Genomic DNA, 23,486 nt, shown 5'->3' on the forward strand with positions numbered 1-23,486 from the left:
GCAGACGGCAGGAATACGGACCTTCTGAAAAGGGGAGCCGTTTCCTCTCCGCAGCAAGGTCCCTGTGACTCGCCTACGATTTGACACCAAGCTGCAGAAGGTTTATCTGAAACAAGCACGAGTGCACACGACTCTTGGGTCCTGACTGATCCTTTGATCCCCATGTTTGCGATGAAAGGAAAGCGAAGTTCACCTCCAGAGGGGGGATCTTCATCCCAAGGACAGAGCAGGAGAGACGGTAAGGTAACCACTCGAGAGCGATATTGGATACCTTGTAGCCCTTGTTCGATATTAATCACAGTTCTCTATCTATAAGAATGAAGAGAGACGTAAATGTCTTCCTCTTCGCGTAAAGCAACCCGAAAGAAGGAAGGATATTTCATTTCGACCCTTTCAAATGCTGTGATACAGTCCGAAGACGATTATAAGTTCTGGCATGTTGGCTGGGGGGTCGCTTGGCGTCCCAATTGTAAATCATGAACCGGACCCAACTGCACGTATCATTCATCGGACGTGAAGCCCTATATTGGATATATTTGGAGGCTATGGAGCTGAGCTGAGCCCCTACATGTTCAGCGAGTTGATGAAGAAAATTTGAACCACTATCATCTAGAAACAAAGATAGTTCTCCTCCCTGAAATCTTGAAGAACCTTCATCGAGTCTGATTTGGAAGACAAAACATTCCAGATTCGCTCGCAAGGACTCTTCACTTCCCCGCGCTGGCTGGTGCGGGCAAGCTCCATAGCCGCCTCAACCAAATTCCTCCATCACAGAAATCGTTGTTTTGGTCCCCCTCATCAAATTCGTCTTTCTCGAATATCATAGTTCGCGACCAACCAGTGCCGTAATCTGGCTCTATAATCTGATCACGACTCGTCTTCAAAAGTCGATGATTGTTTGACTTTATCGGGGCCACTTGCCGGAGATTGCATCCAAGAGGGCGTGTTGTGATCCCAGTCGGTCAAGCTCCGACGAGACAGGAAGTCTAGTCGCGGGTTAAGACACATACGAAGCCAATTGATTTGATGGACTAAGTTTACTACGCATCTTTCTGCCATATATATCCCTCTGAGAGCTTACAAAAATGCTCTCCCTTCCACTCCTCGCACCACGCGACGTATGGCCCCCTCCCCCCAACCCATCCACTCCCCATTCATCGAAAACTAATCTTCACCAAAACCTACAGTCCCACGACCTCTGGTTCAGCCCGCGAACCCCATCCGCACAGCTTAACGAAAATCCCTCAGCCGCGAATACCACCTCCGCCGCCCAAGCCCAAACCCGACGGCATAGCACATCGCAATACCGCAGCGGGAACAATACGCCACACGCGGGGCTCCCCGGCGGTGGCAGCGGTTCAAGCGCAAGAGACACATTAGCGGCGCTTATCCTCGAAGAACGGGCTCTGCGCGCGCGCAAAAACAACATCGCCTCCTTTGGGTGTTCGTGGATTAGGCCGGCTGGGTGTTCGAAGACGATGCTGGGGATGAAGGAGGAGGAGGCGGAAAGGGAGGAGGCGATGGCTGCCGCTGATGCGGAACTTGCGGCGGCTGCAGCTGCTGCGGCGGGGGGTGGGGAGGGGGAAGGGGCTGGTGGGATGGATGAGGAGGAGGATACTGGGATGGAGAGAGATCTGGACGCCGATATTCCGGATGCTGAGGCAGATGAAGAGGAAGATGGGCTTGTAGAGGATGGTGAGGAAGGCCTGGAAGAGGAGGAGGGTGTTGATGAGGAGTATATGGAGCGAGATTTGGATGATGATGTTCCCGAGGAGTTTGCGGATTATGAAGATGAGGGTGAGGAAGATTTCGATAATCAGCCTGATTTGGATGATGAGATCCCGAGTGCTGATGATGGGGTTGGGAATATGAGTGAACTGGAACAAGAGGAAGGACGGGACTTGGATGACGATATTCCCGAAGCTGAGGCCGGTGATGAAGAGGAGTGGCAGCACACTGATACGGATGCCGAATTCGACGATGACGAAGATGAAGTCAGTTTCACACAGCATCCCTTCCGCACGAGCACCGCAAGCAGCGCCCGCAGTCTACCCAGGGCACCGGCAAGAGAGCGGGACCGGGAAACAGAAGCACAAAGACGTTTTCTACAGCGCTGGAGTGGAGGCGGCGACGCCTTTGATACGAGCAGCATGAGCATGAGCATGATGATTGATGAATACGACCATGACCATAACACCGACCATGCACGGGATCTACGCGCTTCTCTCGCGAGTCAGACAAGCCGACGCAGCTCTGGCAGTGCTAGTGTTTTTGGTCGATTTCCGAGACGACGAGGCAGAATGGAGAGACCGAGGGATAGCCTTGAATACTAATCCCTATGCAAGGCCCCAGAGTCGACGATTCGCTATAGATATGTCGGGTAAACTACATCCATAATGAGCTCCGTCTTTCCCGCGTTTGTTCGGCGTTTGACATCCGTCCATTGTGATCATTTACGCTGTCCTGTGCGGGCTGAGTATTAGACGGGGTAGCAGGTGGGACTTTGTTTGTATCTCAAGGATAAGAGCATGGCCGGAGCTCTGGATATGGGTTGAGAATATGGCTCGAGGCCTATAGTCAGTCTCGTGTAAAAAAAAAAAAAAAGCTAGGGCATTCTTAGACCTTCAATGGATCAATATATAATATAATGACTTCATGACGTGAATATGTGTACGTCTTAATTTCTAGGCAGGGTCGCCAGAACTATACGCAAGATATGCGGGACACACATCAGTGAGAGATGGTATTGACGTCCAAGTGACGATTATGTAGTATGTAGCTTGATATCGATGGGCCTCGAATATAATACATGCAGAGAAAGTTTTTTGAGCGGGTATCTAAACCCACTGCCGGGGATGTTTGAGAACGTCCAGCATCTCCTTCTCGGCAGCCTTGTCCTCGCCGGGTGTCTCTTCGTCATCCGCGGCCGCCTCGGTCCGCGTACCCGATACAGGATCCATGTAGGCCCATGTTGCGGTGCGGGGAAGGCTCATCAATATACTCTCGACACGAGCACTAGGCGTTCTCAGACCGAAGCTCGTGCCGCGGTCATAGACAAGATTGAATTCCACGTAACGGCCGCGCCTGAGCTGTTGCCATTCCTTCTGCGCTGGCGTAAAGGACATGTCCTTGCGGCGTTCAATGATCGGCATGTAAGAGGGGAGGAAGGAGGTAAGACAGTCCGAAACGAAGGAGAATAAGGTCTCTTGCGGGTTTTGCGAAGACGTGGAGGAGCTTTGGAGGAAGTTGGCATCGAGATCGTCAAAGAAGATACCACCTACACCGCGGGATTCCCTGCGGTGCGGTATGTAAAAGTATTTGTCGCACCATGCCTTGAACTTGGGGTAGTAAGTCGCGTCGTGGCGGTCGCAGGCCTCCTTGATGGTTCGATGGAAATGCTGGGCATCCTCCGGGAAGAGGTAACTCGGAGTGAGATCTGTTCCGCCCCCGAACCACCAGTTCTTGTCACCGTTCATCGGGTCCTTGGGATCTGACGTCTCGAAGTAGCGATAGTTCAGGTGGACCGTGGGAGCCATGGGGTTATGAGGGTGCAACACGAGGGAGAGTCCAGCCGCAAAAAAGTTCAATGAGTCCACATCAGCGCCGACAAAGGACTTGTGGTCTGCTCGCATTTTTTCGATAGCCGGGCGTGGCAGTTCTCCATAGACGATGGACACATTGACTCCGCCCTTTTCGAAAACATTGCCGTCTTGGAGAACGCATGAGATACCGCCCCCACCATTCGGCCGTGTCCATGTGTCCTGTTGGAATTGCTTTCCATCTATTCGGCTAAGTTCGTCCACAATCTTCCGTTGATGGTCTTTGACCAGTTTTTCCATGCGCAGCCGCATTGGCGAGTTCTCGCTGACGGCGGCTTTTTTCTTCAGGGCCTCGTCAATCTCCGCAATCGACGGGGAATCTAGTTCAGTCACCTCGCCTGTCATCTGCACCACATTGTTAGGCGCGTCCCAACCGCCATGTACGAGTTTGGAGTGGTACCATTGAATAAATGAGAGCTCCAATAAACGGGACGCCAAAAGCTAATCGCAAGTACGGGCGCCACACAGTAAATGACTCTTTCTCGCGCTTCTGTTGCGCCGAGTAATACCTGCGAAACGGCCCTTGGAGGTTACTATGTCGGCGACAGCTTGGAGCTGAAACCTGGCGAAGCGGCCTCTGGAGACGCATACTATAAGACCGAGGAAGCGCCATTCTCCAGGTGGTTTGCAAGAATTTGGCCGCTTTGCCGGAGGATCAGGTGGTTTGGTTCACGCTTCGTCCAGAAGTGGGACCACCAGAAGTCGAGCAATGGCGAAGAATAAGAAGTTGCTCAACCGAGCCGAGCATGGGACCAACCCAGAGAATATCGCTGCAGTTTGCACAGTTTGCCAACAATATATTTGCATTGTTTGCATGTCAGGTGAGCCTCGGCCAAGTGCCTTGTCCAGGGAGTTCTTGGACTGCAGGACGGAGTTTAGAGTCAGTCAGGATTCGAAAGATGTCGTCCCTGGCCACTCGCTTTCAGAAACGATGACTCCTCCAAGGGCCTCTTCGCGAGTCCCCATTCCCAGGGTGACTGCAGCTTTGTAATAGCTGTTCTTGCCGCTGATCAAATGGAGGCTCAAGCGGGAGCACCAAAAACTTCAAGAGAGATCCACAGACAAAACCAGGCTTCATGACTCTTGTCATTGAGGCAGGACATGGTTCCTCGCCCAGAAATGACAGGGCCCTTCGGACTCACCATCGTTACTGAGTGACTGAGTAGAATCTCCGTCTGACCAACTGCGGCACATGACCGTGACTCACGTGTGGGGCTTCACCGCCTCCGCTGCCTGTGATCCACAAGCTTATCAGCCCTCCTTAGTAACATGACGCGGGGCTTGTCACCTTCATCTCTGCCTTCAGCCGTCATCCATCCTTCTTTCATACCTGCGTCCTGATTTCATCATCATCACCAGTCCCTCAGTTATCTTTTATCCATCTTCGTTGCTACTGCTATTTTATTCCCTGACCTGACAGGTCTCGACTTAGTTTCTCCATCCATCTACTGCTCCGTCTACCAACCATGCGTTCCAAGTTCAAGGACGAGCACCCTTTCGAGAAGCGCAAGGCGGAAGCCGAGCGTATTCGGGCAAAGTACTCTGACCGCATCCCCGTACGCCTTCTCCTTTTCGTCTTCTCTTGACTAACATCCTCATTTACTCGTTGATGGGAACCTGGCCCTTCTCCTCACCGCTTGTTCAGAATACTAATATGGCTACCTATGAGCAGGTAATTTGCGAGAAGGTCGAGAAATCCGATATTGCGACGATCGATAAGAAGAAGTACCTGGTGCCTGCAGACCTCACCGTCGGCCAGTTCGTCTATGTCATCCGCAAGCGAATCAAGCTTTCTCCCGAGAAGGCAATCTTCATCTTCGTCGACGAAGTGCTGCCGCCTACTGCTGCGCTGATGAGCAGCATCTACGAAGAACACAAGGACGAGGATGGTTTCCTCTATATCACGTACGTTCTTTCGGGACCTTGGCTGTGTTACTCACAAACGTCCGTGCTAACCTTTACCATTCTAGATACTCGGGCGAGAACACTTTCGGCGACTGCTAGACTCGGATCACCGTTGTCTTCTCTCGTATGTAATTGTCCGCAGGTCAAGATGTCTCGTTTTGCAAGATCGTTTCTCGGTTTCCGGGATTGGGGGGATCGGCCCTAGGGCGAGACCGTTAGAGCTGGCGGTGACTCCGTATAGGCAGGCGTTATCCTAGGAGTTGTGTGCGTTTCTTTATGGACTTCTTGGCGAATTTCCTTTCAGTAATGAGATGATCAAATGGCATAACCTCCGATGCAATCCTGTTCCAAGTTGCGCTCTATTTGAGATCAAGCTGTAACACTAGTTTGAATAGCAAGGCTTGACAACTAATATTGCGCTCGAATGGAATACCAGGCCACTATCCATGTTATGGTCAATATAGTTCCTCGAGAGTATCAGAACGGAGGATCAGCTCCGGAATGGAATCCCGAAGAGGACTAGTGCCGTTCAGCAGCCCAAGGCTTTCCGATTCGACGCCGAAAAAGTTCCCGTTGGGGAGTGCGATCTCGCTCTCATCTCTTCTTCAACCGGTGTGCTTGCGTCTTTTTCCTTCCCTCGTTGACTACGGTCTTCATTCTGCACGGCTCTGGGTGTCGGATCTCTTTTTCTTGGGTGCCTTTCTTTTTACACTCTCACTTTTGCTGTTTTTCTATCTATCTTGAGAGAAGAGGTAAAATTCTGGGGCATAGGACTCGATAAACCAAAATCGGAATGTCTCCTGCACTTGCCCATGCCGGTGCTGGCTCTGCTGCCAAGGATGTCAAGAGGGAATCGGCTACTGCTCGTCTTCTCGGCTCAGGTATGTGTGCGCTGCCTTCAGCTCGGCGCCGGTAATTTGACTGATGAGCACCAGGAACCGCTGGAATTGCAGAACTTCTCGTTTTTCACCCTGTACGATTCGATTCCGAGAAAATTCACCGCAAAAACGCACTTCAAAATGCTAATTATGTTTCCAGGTTGATACCACTGCGAAACGGCTGATGAGCAACCAGACCAGGGTAGGCCGTTGCGATCCAAGTGGTTGAGTGTCCATTGACTGACGGAATTCTGTGCTAGATCACGTCTGCCAGCGCTTTCAACCAAGTCGTCTTCAAAGAATATGCCACGGCGCCCCTCACCCGCAAGTTCACTTCTCTTTTCCCAGGCTTGGGTTATGCCGCTGGATACAAGGTTGGTGCAGAAGAGCAGTCAGTGCGGCTTCCCATCGGCTCACAAACATCTTAGGTCCTCCAACGTATCTACAAGTACGGCGGTCAACCGTTCGCTCGCGACTACCTGGCTAAGCACCACGGAACCGACTTTGATAATGCTTTCGGAAAGGGCACTGGCAAGGCTATTATGCACGCTACGGCTGGAAGGTACGTATCTTGAGTTTTTTTTTCGTGGTTTTATGTTTATAGTGCTAATTACTTCCAAGTTTGATCGGTATCGGTGAAATTATTCTGCTTCCTCTAGACGTTCTGAAGATCAAACGTCAAACAAACCCCGAAGCATTCCGCGGTCGCGGCTTGTTTAAGATTGTCTCCGACGAGGGTATGGGGCTTTACCGTGGTGCTGGCTGGACTGCGGCCCGTAATGCCCCTGGATCTTTCGCTGTTTGTACCCCCCACGAACTCTGCTAATGGCTGAGGCTAATTATCCTAGCTTTTTGGTGGATCCGCTTTTGCCAAGGAGTACATTTACGGCCTGAAGGACTACAACGCCGCCACCTGGGGCCAGAACTTTGTCGCCTCCATCTGTGGTGCTAGCGCTTCTCTCGTCGTGTCCGCTCCCCTTGACGTTATCAAGACCCGCATCCAGAACCGCAACTTCGAACACCCCGAGTCAGGTTTCCGTATCGTCTCCAACATGCTGAAGAACGAAGGCCCCACCTCTTTCTTCAAGGGCCTGACGCCTAAGCTGCTGATGACCGGGCCCAAGCTCGTTTTCAGCTTCTGGCTGGCTCAGACGTTGATCCCTGCCTTTGGTCAGGTCGTATAGGCACCCTGTTGAAAACGAAACTCGTCTAAAATTTAAAGAAAGCGGTATATGATATATGGAGTTTTTAATAGCATGTCAGTCTTCTCGCTCGACTTCTCAGGCTGTATGGTGCTTCGATAGAGCCTTCTTGTTTCTTTGTATTTGATAGACATTATTCTCTCTTCCGGCTGAGCAGGTTTGTTAGGATATCTGAAGAAATCAACTCCTCTTAATGCTGATCTCTCTTAACATATGTAATCTTCCACCAGTACTCGTCTTAGCCAACATGGATTTCACGCTGGCGGCTGCATCATCACGTGAACAAAGCAGTAACTGGCACCGACTGATAACTCCTGCAACCTCCAGGACTAATTTTTGATACACTAAGCCAACCCTCAATCGCTGCAATTTCCAACCAAACTAATTATCTCGAAGATCAATCCCTAAGGCATTCTTGGGCAAGCAGCCGGGAGAGAAAACAACTCACCGCCTAGATTGCTTCCAACCCTCTCCTCTCGTCACTTTCACGTCTTCAACGGAAGCTCAACTACAACCCCAGAATACTGATAATGCCCGTCTACTTGATATCTAAGTAAGTCCCTCTCAGCTTCCTTTCCTCTAATGCCTCCCGTGCACGGCCAAACCGAACCATCCTATCATATTCCAAAGCTACCCTAATCAACCTTCCCTGTCTCCCCAACTGCGCTCTTCCTCCGTCTCCCCCATACTCCCCAACTCTTTTCAATAGAATCGTCACCTCTAATAAACGCCCTTTCCTTTCTGGGTCCACGAAAATTAGAGCCGCCGATCCCATCTTTGCTTTGACCATCGGGGCATCAGCAGCCCTAGTCCGGATTCGACGGGAAGAGAGGGAGAAGAACCCCGAGCGCGCGAGCAAGATTGGATTTGGGAGTGTTCTGAGCACCGGCGGCGAGCGATTGACGAAGTGGTGGAATGGGGAGTTTGATGGGGCTGTCAAGCAATAAATCTTGATCAACTAGCTAGCGGCATTAAGGGCTATTGTAAATCTACTGTCTCAACGATTGGAAAACTCTGTAGTCAATGTATACAGCTTACTGATTGACAATTTAAAGAAGAGAATATTGAAGTATTAGTCTTCATTCATGGGTTCTGGAACTTTTCCCTCCCAATCTGCATTGCAGTTCATCATGTATCAAAACTAGAATCTATGCTGTCATGCGCAAAGAAATCCCCATAATCTCGTAACAAAGGAAAAACGCATGAAAATTAAGACAGGAAACCTGAAAAAGAAAAGGTCATTACACGCCTGGGGAGAGAAACGAATAAACCCGGCAAGAGGCTTTTGGCACATTTAGTCAAGGACGTCGTTCTCCTCAACGACACCGTCGTTGCGGAAGCCAGCACCGCCGCCAGGAGCGCCACCAGGAGCGCCACCAGGAGCGCCACCAGCAGCGCCACCAGCAGCAGCGTAGGCAGCGGAAATGATGGGGTTAGCAACACCCTCGAGTTCCTTCTGCTGGGACTCATACTCGTCCTTCTCGGCGGTCTGGTTGCTGTCGAGCCAGCTGATAACCTCTTCGATTTTAGCGTTGACCTTCTCCTTGTCGGAGTCGCTGATGCTGAGCTGGCCCTCGCTCAGGGTGTTCTTGAGGGAGTAGGCGTAAGACTCGAGGCCGTTCTTTGCCTGGATACGGGACGCTTCAGCCTCATCCTCGGCCTTGTACTTCTCGGCATCAGCAAGCATGCGCTCAACTTCCTCCTTGGAGAGGCGGCCCTTGTCGTTGGTGATGGTGATCTTGTTGGTCTTGCCAGTGCCCTTCTCGATAGCTGAGACGTTCATGATACCGTTGGCGTCGAGATCGAAAGTGACCTCAATCTGAGGAACACCACGAGGAGCAGGAGGAATGCCAGTGAGTTCAAACTTGCCGAGCAGGTTGTTGTCCTTGGTGCGAGCACGCTCACCCTCATAGACCTGGATAAGCACACCGGGCTGGTTGTCGGAGTAGGTGGAGAAAGTCTCGGACCTCTTGGTGGGAATGGTGGTGTTGCGCTTGACAAGGGCAGTCATGACACCACCAGCGGTCTCAATACCAACGGAAAGAGGAGCAACATCGAGCAGCAAGATCTCCTTGGTTGACTTGGAAGAGGAGTCACCGGAGAGGATGGCGGCCTGGACAGCAGCACCATAGGCGACTGCTTCGTCGGGGTTGATGGACTTGTTGGCCTCCTTGTTGAAGTAGTCGCTAACGAGGCGCTGGATCTTGGGGATACGGGTGGAACCACCGACAAGGACGATCTCGTGGACGGAGGACTTGTCAATCTTGGCATCGCGGAGGACACGCTCAACGGGTTCCATGGTAGAGCGGAAGAGGTCCTGGCAAAGTTCCTCGAAACGAGCACGGGTAATGGAGGTGTAGAAGTCAATACCCTCGAAGAGAGAGTCGATTTCAATGGAGGTCTGAGCGGCAGAGGAAAGGGTGCGCTTGGCACGCTCGCAAGCGGTGCGCAGACGGCGGAGAGCGCGAGCATTCGTGGAGAGATCCTGCATCTGAGTTGGCATTCAAATTCAAATTGAGAAAAAGTAAAAGTAAAAGCTTTTGCTTACCTTCTTGTGCTTCCTCTTGAATTCAGAAACAAAGTGGTTAACGAGACGGTTGTCGAAGTCCTCGCCACCAAGGTGAGTGTCACCAGCAGTGGCCTTGACTTCAAAGATACCCTCTTCGATGGTCAGGAGGGAGACATCGAAAGTACCACCACCAAGATCGAAGATAAGCACGTTACGCTCACCCTCAACCTTCTTGTCAAGACCGTATGCAATAGCAGCAGCGGTAGGCTCGTTGATGATACGGAGAACGTTGAGGCCGGCAATGAGACCAGCATCCTTAGTGGCCTGACGCTGCGAGTCGTTGAAGTAAGCAGGGACAGTGACGACAGCGTTGTTAACCGTGCCGCCAAGGAACGCTTCGGCGGTCTCACGCATCTTAGTGAGCACCATAGAGGAAATTTCTTCGGGAGTGAACTGCTTGTTCTCGCCCTTGAACTCAACCTCAATGACGGGCTTTCCACCCTTGTCAGTCACCTTGAAGGGCCAGTGCTTCATATCAGCCTGGACCTCAGCATCGGCGAAACGACGACCGATCAGACGCTTAGCATCGAAGACGGTGTTGTGAGGGTTCATGGCAACCTGATTCTTGGCGGCATCACCGATCAAACGTTCGGTGTCGGTGAAGGCCACGAACGATGGGGTAGTACGGTTACCCTGGTCGTTGGCAATGATATCAATGCGGTCATCACGGAAGACACCCACGCAGGAGTACGTGGTTCCCAGATCGATACCGACAGCGGGGGCCATGATGGATGTGTCGGTGTGTCGGAAAGGAGGGGTTCGTCAAAAAGTTAGGTGGGGTCAAAGAAATTCGTGAAAAGTATTGATTTGAGTAGGGAGAGCGGGAGGAAGAAGAGACAGGAAGGGAGGATGTCACGATGTCTCTGAGATGATGATTTGGTCAGAAAATAGGTAGAAATTTGAAATTTTGAAGACGGGGACCAGGGAATTGTGCGAAGAGCAAGGCTGATATACTGGTGGGCGGTGTGTTGCTGCTCCAGCGAAGCTTCTAGCAAGCGGCAGCTTCGATGGGCATCCATCGGGTTCGATGGGCTTCTACTGGGGCGTCTCTTGCGGCCCTTGAGTTCTGGGCCTTCTGGTTGGTTTTCTGCATCTTTCACTTCACTCTGGAGTGGCGCCTTGTTTCAATCCTCTTAATTGGGTGGTATATTCTTGAAAACTCCCGGATGTCCTTGTCAAAGCCTGAAGCTTCAGTTGGCTGAGAGGGGGTCATGATGACGCCCAGATCTGAGATGGCAAAAAAAGGAACCCACTTGCAACTTTTGGTTGACTCAAGGCTTTGGCGGGGTGTGGGTGACGTAAGAGCGCCTTGCCCTTTGATTTCTTCAAGTTTTGTCTTTGTGCTTCGCTTCGCTTCAAACAAGTGAAAGGGAATTTGTCGCCCGAGTAACGCCTTGCTCTGGCCCATTCGGTGCCTGAGGTTGCGCCCATCAAGATCCTAAGCAGCTGCACTCAACGATTGGGCGCCCAAGAATTACACGCATAAAACCACACTGGCGCCGAGAGACCGCCTCATGGTTAAATGTATTTTGCTGCTCGCGGTCAATGAGAGGTTTTCACGTCCTTCAGGCACTCTTGGACATTGATCGAAGACCGTCACTCAGAACCTCAGGAGTTACCACCTATTCAATCTCTCTGGTACTGCCCCAGCCGCGTCCTGACATTTTTTCAGCCTCATACCCAGATCATCAGCAGCTTCTGTAAATCTTAATCAACGGCTCTACTCATCTCTCCAAGCTTTCTTGTATCTATCCCTTGAACCCCTCCGTACAACACATCGTATTCCTTATGTCGGAGTTGGGGGTGGTGAGGTTTGTTATGGCCCAGCAGGGCAAGCGCCGTCACGGGAGCAGCGCTTCTGATCAGTCACCCAAGGGTTTCGAGTGATTCTCCCTTGCAACAACACCCGAGCTCCGGCTCTTCTCCCCAGCTTTCTTCTTCAACTCTCTCCGAACCCTAAGCTTCATTGTCTCATTTACTTCTGGTAGCTCCTTTCCAGTCCTACTACTCTATTTACCCTAACAGACCCCACCGCAACAATGGGTGACAACAATCAAGCCACTTTTCCGGGCAATGGCCCGTCCGCATATCCTCCCGATGCCGCTGCTTTAGACAAGGGTAAAGGCAAGGCGGTTGACGATCCCATGGAAATGAGCCTTGACGAAGATGACGATGAAAGCGAGGAGAGCGAGGGCGAGGAGCCTGTATGTTGTTCAATTTAGCTTTCTGGAGACGAGACCTGCTAACCTTAATCCTCCGACTTAGATGGCGGAAGGTAGACTTCTTTCCTCTCAGTCCGCTGAACCTAGCTTCAATGCGCGTTGCAGGCTAATTGATTATATTTACAGACGACGATGACGAGGGCGACAACCTTGAACCTATCTCGACCGACAACATTATCAACGGTGGACGGCGTACGCGCGGGAAGAACATTGACTTCCAGGAAGCCGCCGAGAAGATCAAGGAGGATGAGATGGACGAGGACGACGATGATGACGAAGATTTTGAGCCGACCGACGACAACAAGACGCACTGATTGATTGGGATATCTAATGGCACAGATGAATTCTTCGGACGGGGCGCGACACACGGAAGTTCAAAAGGCGCAGGGTTACTGGGGGCTTTCTCATTTACTTCAGATTCATGTAACTAATACCGTGGCATATCCGCGATACCGAATGACCAACGGAACATGATTGCATACCCCACCAAGATAAACAACAACCTTGAAGTTGCACCAACAGCATCGACACAACATCTTGAGGAAACGATACGCATCACGTGTCTGGACCGCCTTGGGCGCCGCAAAAACACTGATGTGGCAACTGTGTTCTTGTACCAACGAGAAGCTCGCTGCAAGCATGTCTTGCAGACTATAACATATTCACTGTACCAGAAGATCCGAACACACTACATTCGAACCGAGATTTCAGAATTTTATCTGGTCTTCATGCGTGCCAACTAAGCGGACTGCCACAACCCAAACCCTCCAATCCCAGACACGCCATCAATCTCCTCCGTCTCTCCGCGAACCCTTCCAGCTCCGCTATGGCTTCACGGTACACTTATCCCTTTCCGTACTCCGCGTCTGCTTGCGAAGAAAATCTAACACTCTTCAGCCTCCACCGCCGCGAACCCCGCGCCTCTTCTTCCCTCTTTGACTCCTACGGTGGCGATTCAAGACCCGCGAGCAAGTCTCCGGGAAGTGTCGGCGGGTATGGGTATGGTGGTTACCCGGGCGCCGGCACCGGCGCACCCATGAATGGAAGTGGAAATGGAAATGGGACTGCGGGTGGGTATAGAGCTGCGACGCCGAATGCAAAGTGCGTACTTCGAAAGACCGTCGGTGAGCGAGCGTGTACAGCATGGGCTCGTGAGATATGGATGAACGACGCTGATGAATATGGGCGATATAGGGGCCACTACTCCGACGCTGTGCTTTCGCACCTCGAATCGCAGAACGATGAGGAGGTTGAGGGTATCACCGCCAAGGTCAAGATGCTTAAGGATGTGAGTCACAGCCGTTCGCTACTTGCTCCTCTTCACGATTCCCGAGGGATTTATATTGACGTTTGCTTCGGTAGATCACACTCGCCATCGGCGACGAAATCCGCGACACGACGCATATCTCAGAACTAAACGACTCGTTCGAGAATACCAGGACCCGGATCCGAGGGAATATGAACCGTATGCTTCGGATGGCCGAGCGCACGGGTGTTGGGTGGAAGGTGTGGGTTGGATTCTTCGCCGCCGTATTTTTGATCTTCTTCTACGTGTGGATTACTTGACACTTTTCTCTTTTCTTGCTCTACGATTTGGCAAAGTTATCGACTTTCTATCTAGCATTCTGCTTGGGGAGTTTGGGGTTCCATCCATGCCATATTTACCTCTACCTACTATAATTCCTTCACGAGCCCACGCATTCTCGGAGTTTCTTTGCTTCTTTTGGACCGATCATGACTGATACGGCTGCTAATGATACTTGCTCGGCAATGTACTGTACTGTATATAATCACGCTAGACAAAAGGGGGTGTCGCTTCAAGGATTATACGATATCATTAATAGTTCAGAACTTCTATAGTGACTTTCCAGCTCGAAAGTAGTATCACGCAACACAAATCTAGGCTAGCATGCCCGACCCGATGGCCAAGGAGCGCGAAACCGCAATCAACATCAAGAACTGTGCATGCGATGCCAGGACTAGACACTCCATCCCATGGAATGTGCCGATTTCATTTCGTCTTTCACCAAATGGGGCCCAATACACTACCTAAGAGGAAGTCTCTCATTCTGGGAGAGTACTCTCTGCCTGGGAATGACACTCTAACGACGAGTAGTTGCACCCAGTAGCGTATGGCTCGGTCGACACAGCGCAGTGAGCTGCTGTAAAGAGTTCGCAGGCAACCAGACTCCCATGACCCTTGCCGCGTGAGACATCGCTCTCGTTGTGAGGATCAGTGAATTGGGTAGCTCGGAAAATCTCCTCGTGGAGCAGTCGACGAGTTCACACCTGCTTCCTAGGCTCGGACGCGGAATATGATGTATAATCTTCTCTTCTCTCTATTGGTACTATTGGCAGGTATTCTCTTTGATGCAACCTATATAACAGCGATGAACAGCAATGCCGCCGCTAATATGGATAATGTCGAAATGCGTAATTCTCAGTGGATATGCATATACAACAGAAAATTATAAATAAAAAAAGGAAGAAGGGGGGAATGACTGCACTATACCCTCTCAAGTATGGCATCATCTACCAACGACGGCACTCCTCTGTCTAGCCAGCCAGCCTTTTTGAGCGTCGACCAAACCAGCGGAGCCATGGCGATACCTGGAGATAGGAACATTATTGGTGTTGTGTAATTTGCCCTGGAGCTCATACCAGGATGAGCTCATGAGCGCGAGTTCGCGGGAAAGGGATTCAATCTGTTTTTGTAGTTCGAACTGGAGGCAAGGAGCACTGGGTTAGCACAACATTGTGTAAAGGAAGGGTGATTTAATAATCTGCTGACAAAAGGCGAAACTCGGACCAGGATCAACAAGATAACTGCATGCATACCTCACGTTCTTTGCTGATAGCGTCATCTTCGCTATTGTTAGCTTCGCTTTCTTCATCCGCTTTTTCAAGCTGACTTATTCGGTTTCGAAGCGTCTTGATTTGCTCGTTCTGTTGGTGGATGTACTATTCAAACGTGAGGTTAGCTATCTTCCTTCCCGGTTTTCCTATGTCCATAGCCAAGCTGGATGCATCGTCGAAGGTTACCCTGACGAACACCTCCCCACGACCGAACCGGAGACCATCACAACGAAGCTGGGGCGAGGGGGAGCAAACACTTGAGGATAAGGACGACGCCCTCGAAGGACAACCAGTGCTCCTTTCATTCAAGAAACCCTCATCGTCCTCATAGGGTAAGAGCCTATTCTCAGGCAAAGGGTCACTAACCTGTGCACGTTGTGCTAGCCTTTCATGGTCCTTCTCTATCAACTCAGAAATCTGTTTGGTGAGATCCTCGAGAGATTGCTGGATAGCTTCCGAGCCCTCGCCAGTATGCTGGGTAATGAAGTTTGCAAGTCGTTCCTTTGCCTCTTCGACTGGTTTCAGCATTTCTTGAACAAGCTTGGCCTTGTCCTCTTCCTGCACTGCCGTAGAATGTTCGTCGCCTAAATCCCCCTTGAAACTCTCGACGTCGTCGATATTGTCGGGTTTCTCCTGGTCTTCCAGGTAGAGTGTCGATTCCCCTAAACCAAGAGCTTCAAGATCCTGCTGTAGATTCCCAGGCAAGTTTGGTGTCCTCGTTCCCGTGGTAGGAGTCGGGCTGCGGTGAGAATCCTCGTACTCTGACTCACCAAGCCCCCCTCTCAGTCGATTCATTTCTTCCTCGAGGCTGCGTACCCGCTCTTCCAACACCTGGTTGCTGATCTCAAGCGCCTCTCTCCTGCCCCGAGATTCATGGAGATCCTGTTCGATATGTGATACCATCTTTTCGTATTTTTCGAGCTTTATCTGCTGCTCGGCCATCGCTTTCTCCTCCAAATCGTTTACCTTTATCTGATTCCGGAGTGCACTAATCTCTTTTTTGAGCTCGTCGTTTTCCTTCACGACAACGCCGAGTTCCCCCAGCTTCTCGCGATACTTTCTTCCAACTTCAGCCTCTTTCCGGACTTTTTGGTGCTGGCTGTTCAGGATATCAAGTTCATCTTGCAGGTGTTTTTGGGCCTCAACTTTGTCACGGAGAAGTTGGACTTCCTTCCGGAGGCGGTCTTTCTCTTCCTCAGCTGAGGACAGTCGGTCCTCCAAGTCCGCAATAAAGTCCTCCTGTTGCTTTCGAGCATTTACGTGTAAATGTTCTTCCCTAAACCCATAATCGCCCTTGCCAGACTTCAGATTTATGATGCGCTCATTCAAATGACGAATATTTCCCTCGAGTCCTTTGATCCGCTCGTCGCGTACGTTTATGGCAGCGTTCCTGCCATCGTAGAGCTGATTGAGCCTCTCAATTTCTCCCCGAAGCTTTTCGTTCTCGGATGATATTTGTGCATTCTGAGCCTCGAGCTCCAGCTCCCGGTCTTGCTTCTGTACCGCTTCTGTAATAATTTCACGGAGGCATTCTCCAACAGAGTCGTCCAGTTTCATAAACGAGTTCCGCAATATCAGAGCTGAGGCGCTCATGGGTTCTTTCCCCTCCTCCAATTTGATAGAAGTGGCGACCGCGAAAAGAACTAGCTTAAGTAGCTTGTTGGTGTCTGTGGCCGAGGTGTTTTTCGCGACATTCTCTAAATCCAGATATTTCGCCAGTTGAGCGGGCCAGCTCGCCGAATGACTCTCAATGTAGGTGACCAGGAATTCGTGGGCTTTCTGCAGATTCTCAACCTTGTAGTCCAGGCGGTCCGCGCTGTCGCGGTGAGGAATTTCCTCAAGGGTCTCAGCGTCGATTTTCAGTAGAACCTCCCAAATTATCTTTCCGTCGGAAAGCTCCTGCGTCGTTGGGACCGATCGCCCGACCAAGTCCTTATTGTTGATCCATGTCAACAGAGCTTCGAGCTCGACGGCGGTACTCCGGTACTCCATGCTCGGCAACGCGGGGAGCAGCGAGGGGGTGGAAACGGGACGGCAATCAGTCTCAGGAATGTTCGGGCGTCAAATCGCGGTGTCTCCGTGGACGCAGAGTAATCACGCCCTCAGCGCAGGGAGGGACCGATCAAGGTCGTTTCAGGGGAGTGTCTGTTGTTCTGACGCGTGAAGGTTGTCGCGATTTCAAGATTAGGCGCCCCGCGGTTTAGTCCGCAATAGTGGATAAATGGGATGAGGGACCTTCGGTGTTTTGGCACTGAACAGTTGTCTCAGAAGGTAGAAATGTATTTCTTGAATTGAACATCAGAATCTATTGAGTTTTATATCTTGCATTTCATTGAGGGCTACAAAGGTAATATCCATAACAATTGACAAAGACTCCTCCTGCAATATCCAGTCCACATGAAACGCCTTTCTGATAAAGGCTCGCCCTTGTCTGTGATATATACAAAGCCAGCCTAACAATAAGGTCTTTCTCCCATAATACCATACAAACTCCTGTCATTATTCATCATGGTGTACCCAGAATTTCTGAGCATTCATGCTCTCATAGCAAAACCCGTGACAAATCAAATACCGGTGACTACCTTGCCGTTGTTTCCTTCATGAAATCGAAACGGGCTGATCCTGCTCAATTGTTGGTTTGTATAACGCCGACTGCGTCGAAATCTGCTGGAGGGCTGCTTCGGGAGCGTCTGCGGCAAATCCCCTAGGAAGTTTAGCACCAGGTATGCATGAGATGAGGCAGTAAACGGGTAAAGCATACTTAATCACCACTAGAAGAGTAAGTCAGCTGCATGTTTGAGCTTAAGGAGTTTAGACTTACAGGAGTACTCATGGGTAATAGTTCCGCCCTAGAGATAGTTAGAACTCCATCTACTGTACCGCAATGCATGTAGTCAACATATATTTCGCAACCAAGGACGTACAGCCTGTCTGATAGACTCTTTCGCACTGTTAATGACCGAGTCTGGTGTATTCTTCGGATAAGTAACTAGAACCGAATTGGCGAGCACCAGCGGAACCAGACCCAGAGCAAGACCGGCAGAGAGAAACTTCATAGTGATAATAGGGCGGGAGCCACTTGTAGATAATTATCTGACCTGTTGCGACAAATGAGATGCAGTTTCGAGCAACAAGTGATGGTCCTGTCAGAGAGGCACCGTGGTGAGATCGCAAGAGGCCGCATGATGCATTCAACGGACTCGGAAATGACAGCATCACATGTTGCTGACTCAGCACTAAAGTCACGGCTCAAAATCCCTCTTCGACTTCGTTTCTCGCCCTCAGCCACCTCACTTCCTCCTCCACTTATCATTCTCTCCGCTCAATTCGATACTCGTCCGCTTAATTCTTTACCCTTCCCTTTCAGTTCTTCGTTTTCCCTGTACTCACTCGGCTTTCTGAACCGCGGTGTCGTAGTTTATCATCTCTGAGCGGATACCCTCCGAGTCCTGCCCTCCATCCATCACCCTGCTGGGCCTCATTCGCGAGTTGCTGTCGTCGGAGGATCAGTCGGGGCGGGATTTCTCATGCGTTAGCCATACAATCCAAGGAGTGGTGGATCTTCGCGGGTTTTATTCGTTTCTTCGTTTCGGAGATTCTGGTGCGGGATTGGCGTCTACGTCCTCTAGTTGTTTTCTCAGGTTGGACCAAGATAGCTAGCAACCATTTACAAGTTTGGACACCTTCCTCCTTCTCCGAGTTTCCGGAAGACAAAAAGGGCGTGAGCATAGAACCATTATTTCCACTTAGTTAAGGGGAAAACCAGGAGTCCGCAACAAAGAAACAGGGGAAAGAGGAGGGAAGCAAGAACAAAACAAGAGAAGAGGAGAAAAAAAGCGATCAAGAAGAAGTCTGGACAAAAGAAAGAAAAATCAAGAGGAGAGTTTGTGAGAGGCTGACATTCAAGTGGTCTTGGAACGCTGGTTCCTTTGCTTTCTTTCCTCGATCACCTGAGTACTTCCACTTACCATCACCATGTCGTCCGGCCTGGCATCCGACGAAGTCGCCGAGGACTACAAGAACTCCTTGGAAGATCTAACTACAAACGACAGATTTCAGATCAGCAACCTGACCGTCATTGCAAAGGAGAATACCGAACATGCAATGGCCATCTCCCGAGTCCTGGAGAACCATATTCGAACAGTAGGTGACAATCTCTTAGACCCCCCGCTGATTTTTGCTGTCTCTGGCGATACCGCCGTGTGTAGTTTGATGGGATGACCACTTTCTAATCTTTGCGTTGTAGACACCACCGGCTCAGAAACTGCCTGCGTTGTATGTAGTCGACTCTATCGTGAAGAACGTTGGGACTCCCTACACTCTGTTCCTCGGCAGGAACATGTATCAGACATTCATGAATGCCTACACCTTAGTCGACTCGCAAACTCGCAGGAAGCTGGATGAGATGCTGAAGACATGGAAGGAGCCCGTCCCAGGATCTCTGGATACGAGGCCAGTCTTTCCTCCTGATATCACTCGCAGTATCGAAAACGCCTTGATTAAGGCCAGGACTGCAGCTCTCCAACAGCAGCAGGTTAGGGGCCAGCAGGAAGTGTACAACCGCAGCCGGGTTGGGACTCCTCCAGGCTGGGCGACTACTCCCACGGCCCCCCAGAATGCCCCTCGGTTTCCACCTCCCACATCCCAGCCTCCACAGGGCAGATCTGGGCCTGTTAACGGATATCCACCCACGGTAAGTCTGTTATGTACCGGCAAGGCCTACCATCTGACCAGCAACAGGGCGATGCGATCCCCGTTCGTTCCACTCCGACACCCCAACTGCAACAAGAGGTCGACATCTCATCACTAAACCGGGATATCGACGGCCTAATCTCAGCCGCTCGAAATGAATTCGCTAATAATCCACTCGACCCTTCCGTGCAGCAACGACTCAAGGCGCTTTTGGACCTTCAGGGTATCATGCAGCTCCAGCAACTTACCCAAGAACAGCTAAAACTTGTCCGAGACCAAGTGTCTGCTCTCGCTCCCAAGTCCACCATCCCAGCCAGCCAACCCACTTCTTCCCATATCCCAGTTACATCAAACCCGACAATAGCCACCCCGCCTGTGACGCAACCATTTTCCCAACCACTTCAGCAGCTCTTAAACCCCGGAACGCTTGCAGAACTCATCAAAGCTACGGCTACACGCCAGCACCCTACCCCCCCTCCACAAGTACCCTCCGTCCTCCCACAAATGCCTATTCACAGTAGCGCTCCGCAAGCACCGACCCCAACGCCGGAAAATCCGCTCATCGCAGCTCTAAGAGCAAAAGGCCTCCTGCCCGCCGCTTCGGCACCCCCAGGAGCTTCCTCCAGTGTTACTCCCACTTTCCCATTTATAGTACCCGGTCAAGTACGATACACACCTCCTGTCTCCACGCCACAGATGAACACCGCAGAAGTACACTTGAATGTTCAAATGAACACAGCGTCTATCAAAATGTAAGTTGTACCGAGTAAATTTTCTACATGGTATCTAATAACTTTCGTAGACCGCGTACCATGTTGATTACCAGTCTTTACGACGCGCGGTCGAATAGATGTGGTACATGTGGCCGCCGGTTCTTTGCAACAGAAGAAGGGAAGGAGAAGAAGGCCCGCCATCTTGACTGGCACTTCCGTACCAATCAACGAATGACCGACGCCGCAAGGCGCGCTCAAAATCGAAGTTGGTACGTCGATGAACGGGTAAGCGGACCCCTCTCCCTAGGGCCGCGCGCTCTGTGACTAACTTTCGGACAGGATTGGATCAAATCACGAGAAGTGGGAGACGACCAGATCATCACAGAGACAGAAAGTACGAACGAGAGCGCCGGCAGCGATGGCGGTGCAGCAAAGAAAGGGCCAGCTAAACAATGGATCCGAGCTCCCAATGATGCCACATTGCGCAACACGCCTTGCCCTATCTGCCAGGAGAAGTTTGAGTCTACATGGTCAGAAGACGTCCAAGACTGGATCTGGCAAGATGCAGTCAAAGTTGGCAACCGGGTGTACCATGCTAGCTGTTACGCGGAGGTGACCAAAGATGGCCCAACACCATCAGGACGGACAGGGACCCCGGATTCAGTGTTGGGCAAGCGCAAAGCCGAGGGAACCGACTCACCTGGCCAGAACGTGCGGATCAAGACCGAGCCGGCGTAACCTCATTACTGGATATACTTGACGAATTTTTCGCCCATATCGATGTATCCCCTCATCTTACCTTCCAGATCCGGAAACATGCATTTAGCCGGCGGCTGTTCAGCATTTGAGAGCAGAGATCTCCTCACTATTTCACGGTCTCCAGGTGTTGGCGTCATTTGTTATCTCATTCAACGAACCGGAATTGTATATAGACGTAGAGTTTGAAGCGGGCAGAACAATCTCAAGATGTCTCCGCATTCTTATGATTCACAGCTCCACATATTCATGCCTAGTGGGCTCTTGGTGTTACTGTATCAAATTGTGTGACGTCGGAAACTGCAAAGCGACCCGCACGGCGTAACTCCGTGGTGGGAATGGAATCGTTTGGCCTGCCTCATTATAAAAGCCAGCACTATCACGCTCTTTCAAACGTCGAACTCGTCATTCTCCTCTCAAATTGTTCTTACCCCTCCCAGTACATCAAGTCCCAGCATTGTTCCCGACATGGCTCCCTACAACATTAGGTGGGGCATCCTGGGTATGAACCCTCACTCTCCCCTCAGCAAATGTCAACGCTAATGGAATCAAATTGATTCATACAGCCACTGGCTGGATCGCCGATGGTAAGTACCATTCCAACCTCAAACAAGAAAATTTGCTAATCGACACAGTCTTCGTCCGCGACCTCGTCCGCGACCCCTCTGCCCGCGATGCTTCAGACATCTCCCACACAGTCGTAGCAGTTTCTTCTTCCTCCTCAACCGGCCGCGCTGAAAAATTCATCTCGGAAACTGGAATTCCAGCCCCTTGCGCCGCCTACGGGTCTTACGAGGACCTCATGGCCGATCCCAACGTCGATGTTGTCTACGTCGCAACCCCGCACTCGCACCACTTCCAGAATGTCATGCTGGCCCTGGAGGCGGGGAAGAATGTTCTCTGCGAGAAAGCATTTACGGTGAATGCGGAGCAGACTCGGATCCTTGTCGAAACTGCGAAGAAGAAGAACCTGTTCCTCATGGAGGCTGTGTGGACAAGGTACTTCCCGCTTAGTATTGAGATTCGGGAGTTGATTAAGGCCGGGAGAATTGGGGAGGTGATTCGTGTTACGGCGGATCTGAGCTTTGGGGATAAGCCTGAGGACAAATTTGGGCTTGAGCACCGCATGGTAAATAAAGACTTGGCTGGTGGGGCGTTACTTGACTGTATGCACCGACCTTTGAAACCATCTATATCCTGTCTTGAGATGCTAATGTGGACAGTGGGCATCTATTCTCTAACCTGGGTCTTCCAAACCCTCTACCACACCCTTCCAAGGGAGCAAAGGAAGCCCCCGTCCCGTGTATCCGCCCATATAACGCCGTACCACCTCACCGGCGCAGACGAAGCAACCACCATCCTCTTGTCGTTCCCAACAACCACGCCCTCGAACTCCACACACCCCGGGCAATCTCAGGCCGTGGCGTCGACAAACCTTCGTGTCTGGACGGACCCGGACGGGAAGAATTCTGCTCGTCCCGCAATCCGTATCCAGGGCACGAAGGGCGAGATTCAGGTTGATGGGCCTGCGTTCCGACCGGAGGTTTACCGTGTCATCCCTACAAAGGGAGAGGGAGAGATTCAGGAAAAGAGGTTTACTTTCCCGGCTGATGGGAAGGGGATGTATTGGGAGGCGGATGAGGTGGCGAGGTGTCTGAGGGATGGAAAGTTGGAGAGTGAGACCCTCCCTTGGGAGGAGAGTATTGTCATTATGGAGGTGATGGACGAGGCGAGACGGCAGAACGGGTTGACTTATCCAGAGAAGATCGAGTCGACCGTCTATCCCACTCAGCTGTAGAAGCCCTTAGACTAGTTAGGCTGCAATGTGGCTAATATGGTCCAAATAAAGGACGAGTCAAGACTGCATTTCCCAACACGACCATGGTACTATTGTACAAAGCAAGTAGTCTCCCGGATACGTTGTCTATATAATGACCAACAACACCCGAGACAGGCTCTATTCCCAGGAAGGAATTGCCTTCGCGCAAAGACAGAAGGAAGCCAAGAACGATTCTCTTAGATAACCGCTCGTTTCACTATATCGAAGAATCCGGCATACCTTAAAACGCACAGCTTTTTGTTCACGTAACTGCG

At 51.1% G+C, this 23,486-nt stretch overlaps 12 protein-coding genes across 12 annotated transcripts; 7 read left to right on the plus strand and 5 right to left on the minus strand.

Moving 5' to 3' along the window:
* Positions 1-636: 636 nt before the first annotated feature.
* BJX67DRAFT_363300 (uncharacterized protein) lies at positions 637-1,570 on the minus strand. Its single transcript, XM_071030090.1, has 2 exons — positions 1,188-1,570; positions 637-1,118 (listed from the first exon to the last, which is right to left on the minus strand). The coding sequence occupies exons 1-2, from the start codon at positions 1,427-1,429 to the stop codon at positions 998-1,000; spliced, it is 363 nt and encodes a 120-aa protein (XP_070882550.1). The 5' UTR covers positions 1,430-1,570; the 3' UTR covers positions 637-997.
* A 9-nt stretch (positions 1,571-1,579) lies between these two features.
* Positions 1,580-2,650, plus strand: BJX67DRAFT_363301 (uncharacterized protein). Its single transcript, XM_071030091.1, has one exon. The coding sequence runs from the start codon at positions 1,599-1,601 to the stop codon at positions 2,331-2,333; it is 735 nt and encodes a 244-aa protein (XP_070882551.1). The 5' UTR covers positions 1,580-1,598; the 3' UTR covers positions 2,334-2,650.
* Positions 2,651-2,655: 5 nt separating this feature from the next.
* Positions 2,656-4,366, minus strand: hem13 (coproporphyrinogen oxidase). The gene is made up of 2 exons (XM_071026273.1): positions 4,000-4,366; positions 2,656-3,944 (listed from the first exon to the last, which is right to left on the minus strand). Exons 1-2 carry the CDS (start codon positions 4,210-4,212, stop codon positions 2,838-2,840), a joined length of 1,320 nt encoding a protein of 439 aa, XP_070882552.1. The 5' UTR covers positions 4,213-4,366; the 3' UTR covers positions 2,656-2,837.
* A 699-nt stretch (positions 4,367-5,065) lies between these two features.
* On the plus strand, positions 5,066-5,603 carry BJX67DRAFT_384575 (autophagy-related protein 8; the record flags this gene model as incomplete). The annotated part of the gene is made up of 3 exons (XM_071033686.1): positions 5,066-5,155; positions 5,272-5,504; positions 5,570-5,603. The coding sequence occupies 3 exons, from the start codon at positions 5,066-5,068 to the stop codon at positions 5,601-5,603; spliced, it is 357 nt and encodes a 118-aa protein (XP_070882553.1).
* Positions 5,604-6,081: 478 nt separating this feature from the next.
* Positions 6,082-7,905, plus strand: BJX67DRAFT_253656 (putative mitochondrial GTP/GDP transporter Ggc1). Its single transcript, XM_071026270.1, has 7 exons — positions 6,082-6,385; positions 6,440-6,477; positions 6,543-6,584; positions 6,643-6,756; positions 6,811-6,944; positions 7,004-7,181; positions 7,231-7,905. The coding sequence occupies exons 1-7, from the start codon at positions 6,298-6,300 to the stop codon at positions 7,564-7,566; spliced, it is 930 nt and encodes a 309-aa protein (XP_070882554.1). The 5' UTR covers positions 6,082-6,297; the 3' UTR covers positions 7,567-7,905.
* Positions 7,906-8,878: 973 nt separating this feature from the next.
* Positions 8,879-10,879, minus strand: hsp70 (molecular chaperone Hsp70; the record flags this gene model as incomplete). The annotated part of the gene is made up of 2 exons (XM_071033687.1): positions 8,879-10,069; positions 10,133-10,879. The coding sequence occupies 2 exons, from the start codon at positions 10,877-10,879 to the stop codon at positions 8,879-8,881; spliced, it is 1,938 nt and encodes a 645-aa protein (XP_070882555.1).
* Positions 10,880-11,696: 817 nt separating this feature from the next.
* Positions 11,697-12,742, plus strand: BJX67DRAFT_253669 (histone H2A.Z-specific chaperone CHZ1). The gene is made up of 4 exons (XM_071026271.1): positions 11,697-11,791; positions 12,153-12,357; positions 12,419-12,428; positions 12,502-12,742. Exons 2-4 carry the CDS (start codon positions 12,193-12,195, stop codon positions 12,687-12,689), a joined length of 363 nt encoding a protein of 120 aa, XP_070882556.1. The 5' UTR covers positions 11,697-11,791; positions 12,153-12,192; the 3' UTR covers positions 12,690-12,742.
* Positions 12,743-13,201: 459 nt separating this feature from the next.
* BJX67DRAFT_384579 (SNARE domain- containing protein) lies at positions 13,202-13,941 on the plus strand (the record flags this gene model as incomplete). The annotated part of the gene is made up of 3 exons (XM_071033688.1): positions 13,202-13,212; positions 13,273-13,663; positions 13,738-13,941. The coding sequence occupies 3 exons, from the start codon at positions 13,202-13,204 to the stop codon at positions 13,939-13,941; spliced, it is 606 nt and encodes a 201-aa protein (XP_070882557.1).
* Positions 13,942-14,641: 700 nt separating this feature from the next.
* Positions 14,642-17,405, minus strand: BJX67DRAFT_254400 (putative microtubule binding protein HOOK3). Its single transcript, XM_071026274.1, has 3 exons — positions 15,598-17,405; positions 15,214-15,336; positions 14,642-15,098 (listed from the first exon to the last, which is right to left on the minus strand). The coding sequence occupies exons 1-3, from the start codon at positions 17,221-17,223 to the stop codon at positions 14,904-14,906; spliced, it is 1,944 nt and encodes a 647-aa protein (XP_070882558.1). The 5' UTR covers positions 17,224-17,405; the 3' UTR covers positions 14,642-14,903.
* A 424-nt stretch (positions 17,406-17,829) lies between these two features.
* Positions 17,830-18,287, minus strand: BJX67DRAFT_384581 (uncharacterized protein; the record flags this gene model as incomplete). The annotated part of the gene is made up of 4 exons (XM_071033689.1): positions 17,830-17,935; positions 17,993-18,002; positions 18,053-18,080; positions 18,156-18,287. 4 exons carry the CDS (start codon positions 18,285-18,287, stop codon positions 17,830-17,832), a joined length of 276 nt encoding a protein of 91 aa, XP_070882559.1.
* A 796-nt stretch (positions 18,288-19,083) lies between these two features.
* Positions 19,084-21,898, plus strand: BJX67DRAFT_254631 (putative mRNA cleavage factor complex component Pcf11). The gene is made up of 5 exons (XM_071026276.1): positions 19,084-19,374; positions 19,478-19,924; positions 19,972-20,675; positions 20,726-20,921; positions 20,976-21,898. Exons 1-5 carry the CDS (start codon positions 19,207-19,209, stop codon positions 21,372-21,374), a joined length of 1,914 nt encoding a protein of 637 aa, XP_070882560.1. The 5' UTR covers positions 19,084-19,206; the 3' UTR covers positions 21,375-21,898.
* On the plus strand, positions 21,618-23,349 carry BJX67DRAFT_254494 (Gfo/Idh/MocA family protein). Its single transcript, XM_071026275.1, has 3 exons — positions 21,618-21,894; positions 21,959-21,979; positions 22,028-23,349. The coding sequence occupies exons 1-3, from the start codon at positions 21,861-21,863 to the stop codon at positions 23,188-23,190; spliced, it is 1,218 nt and encodes a 405-aa protein (XP_070882561.1). The 5' UTR covers positions 21,618-21,860; the 3' UTR covers positions 23,191-23,349.
* The last annotated feature ends 137 nt before the right edge of the window (positions 23,350-23,486 follow it).

Source organism: Aspergillus lucknowensis, assembly GCF_044049455.1.
Source record: "Aspergillus lucknowensis strain CBS 449.75 chromosome Unknown BJX67scaffold_50, whole genome shotgun sequence".
In the NCBI taxonomy this organism is placed as follows: domain Eukaryota; kingdom Fungi; phylum Ascomycota; class Eurotiomycetes; order Eurotiales; family Aspergillaceae; genus Aspergillus; species Aspergillus lucknowensis.

Excerpts from the sequence above, each read along its gene's own strand:
- BJX67DRAFT_363301 (XM_071030091.1), top strand. The coding sequence starts at position 1,599 with ATGGATGAGGAGGAGGATACTGGGATGGAGAGAGATCTGGACGCCGAT.
- BJX67DRAFT_254494 (XM_071026275.1), top strand. The coding sequence starts at position 21,861 with ATGGCTCCCTACAACATTAGGTGGGGCATCCTGG. Across the intron at positions 21,895-21,958 it reads CATTAGGTGGGGCATCCTGG|CCACTGGCTGGATCGCCGAT; the intron begins GTATGAACCCTC and ends TGATTCATACAG. Across the intron at positions 21,980-22,027 it reads CACTGGCTGGATCGCCGATG|TCTTCGTCCGCGACCTCGTC; the intron begins GTAAGTACCATT and ends TAATCGACACAG.
- BJX67DRAFT_254631 (XM_071026276.1), top strand. The coding sequence starts at position 19,207 with ATGTCGTCCGGCCTGGCATCCGACGAAGTCGCCGAGGACTACAAGAAC. Across the intron at positions 19,925-19,971 it reads TTAACGGATATCCACCCACG|GGCGATGCGATCCCCGTTCG; the intron begins GTAAGTCTGTTA and ends GACCAGCAACAG. Across the intron at positions 20,676-20,725 it reads AACACAGCGTCTATCAAAAT|ACCGCGTACCATGTTGATTA; the intron begins GTAAGTTGTACC and ends TAACTTTCGTAG.
- BJX67DRAFT_253669 (XM_071026271.1), top strand. The coding sequence starts at position 12,193 with ATGGGTGACAACAATCAAGCCACTTTTCCGGGCAATGGCCCGTCCGCA.
- BJX67DRAFT_363300 (XM_071030090.1), bottom strand. The coding sequence starts at position 1,429 with ATGTTGTTTTTGCGCGCGCGCAGAGCCCGTTCTTCGAGGATAAGCGCC. Across the intron at positions 1,119-1,187 it reads CTGAACCAGAGGTCGTGGGA|GTCGCGTGGTGCGAGGAGTG; the intron begins CTGTAGGTTTTG and ends AGGGGGCCATAC.
- hem13 (XM_071026273.1), bottom strand. The coding sequence starts at position 4,212 with ATGGCGCTTCCTCGGTCTTATAGTATGCGTCTCCAGAGGCCGCTTCGC. Across the intron at positions 3,945-3,999 it reads GAGCTCTCATTTATTCAATG|ATGACAGGCGAGGTGACTGA; the intron begins GTACCACTCCAA and ends AATGTGGTGCAG.
- BJX67DRAFT_253656 (XM_071026270.1), top strand. The coding sequence starts at position 6,298 with ATGTCTCCTGCACTTGCCCATGCCGGTGCTGGCTCTGCTGCCAAGGAT. Across the intron at positions 6,757-6,810 it reads GTTATGCCGCTGGATACAAG|GTCCTCCAACGTATCTACAA; the intron begins GTTGGTGCAGAA and ends CAAACATCTTAG. Across the intron at positions 6,945-7,003 it reads ATGCACGCTACGGCTGGAAG|TTTGATCGGTATCGGTGAAA; the intron begins GTACGTATCTTG and ends ATTACTTCCAAG.
- BJX67DRAFT_254400 (XM_071026274.1), bottom strand. The coding sequence starts at position 17,223 with ATGGAGTACCGGAGTACCGCCGTCGAGCTCGAAGCTCTGTTGACATGG. Across the intron at positions 15,337-15,597 it reads GGCTAGCACAACGTGCACAG|TACATCCACCAACAGAACGA; the intron begins GTTAGTGACCCT and ends ACGTTTGAATAG. Across the intron at positions 15,099-15,213 it reads CTATCAGCAAAGAACGTGAG|TTCGAACTACAAAAACAGAT; the intron begins GTATGCATGCAG and ends CCTTGCCTCCAG.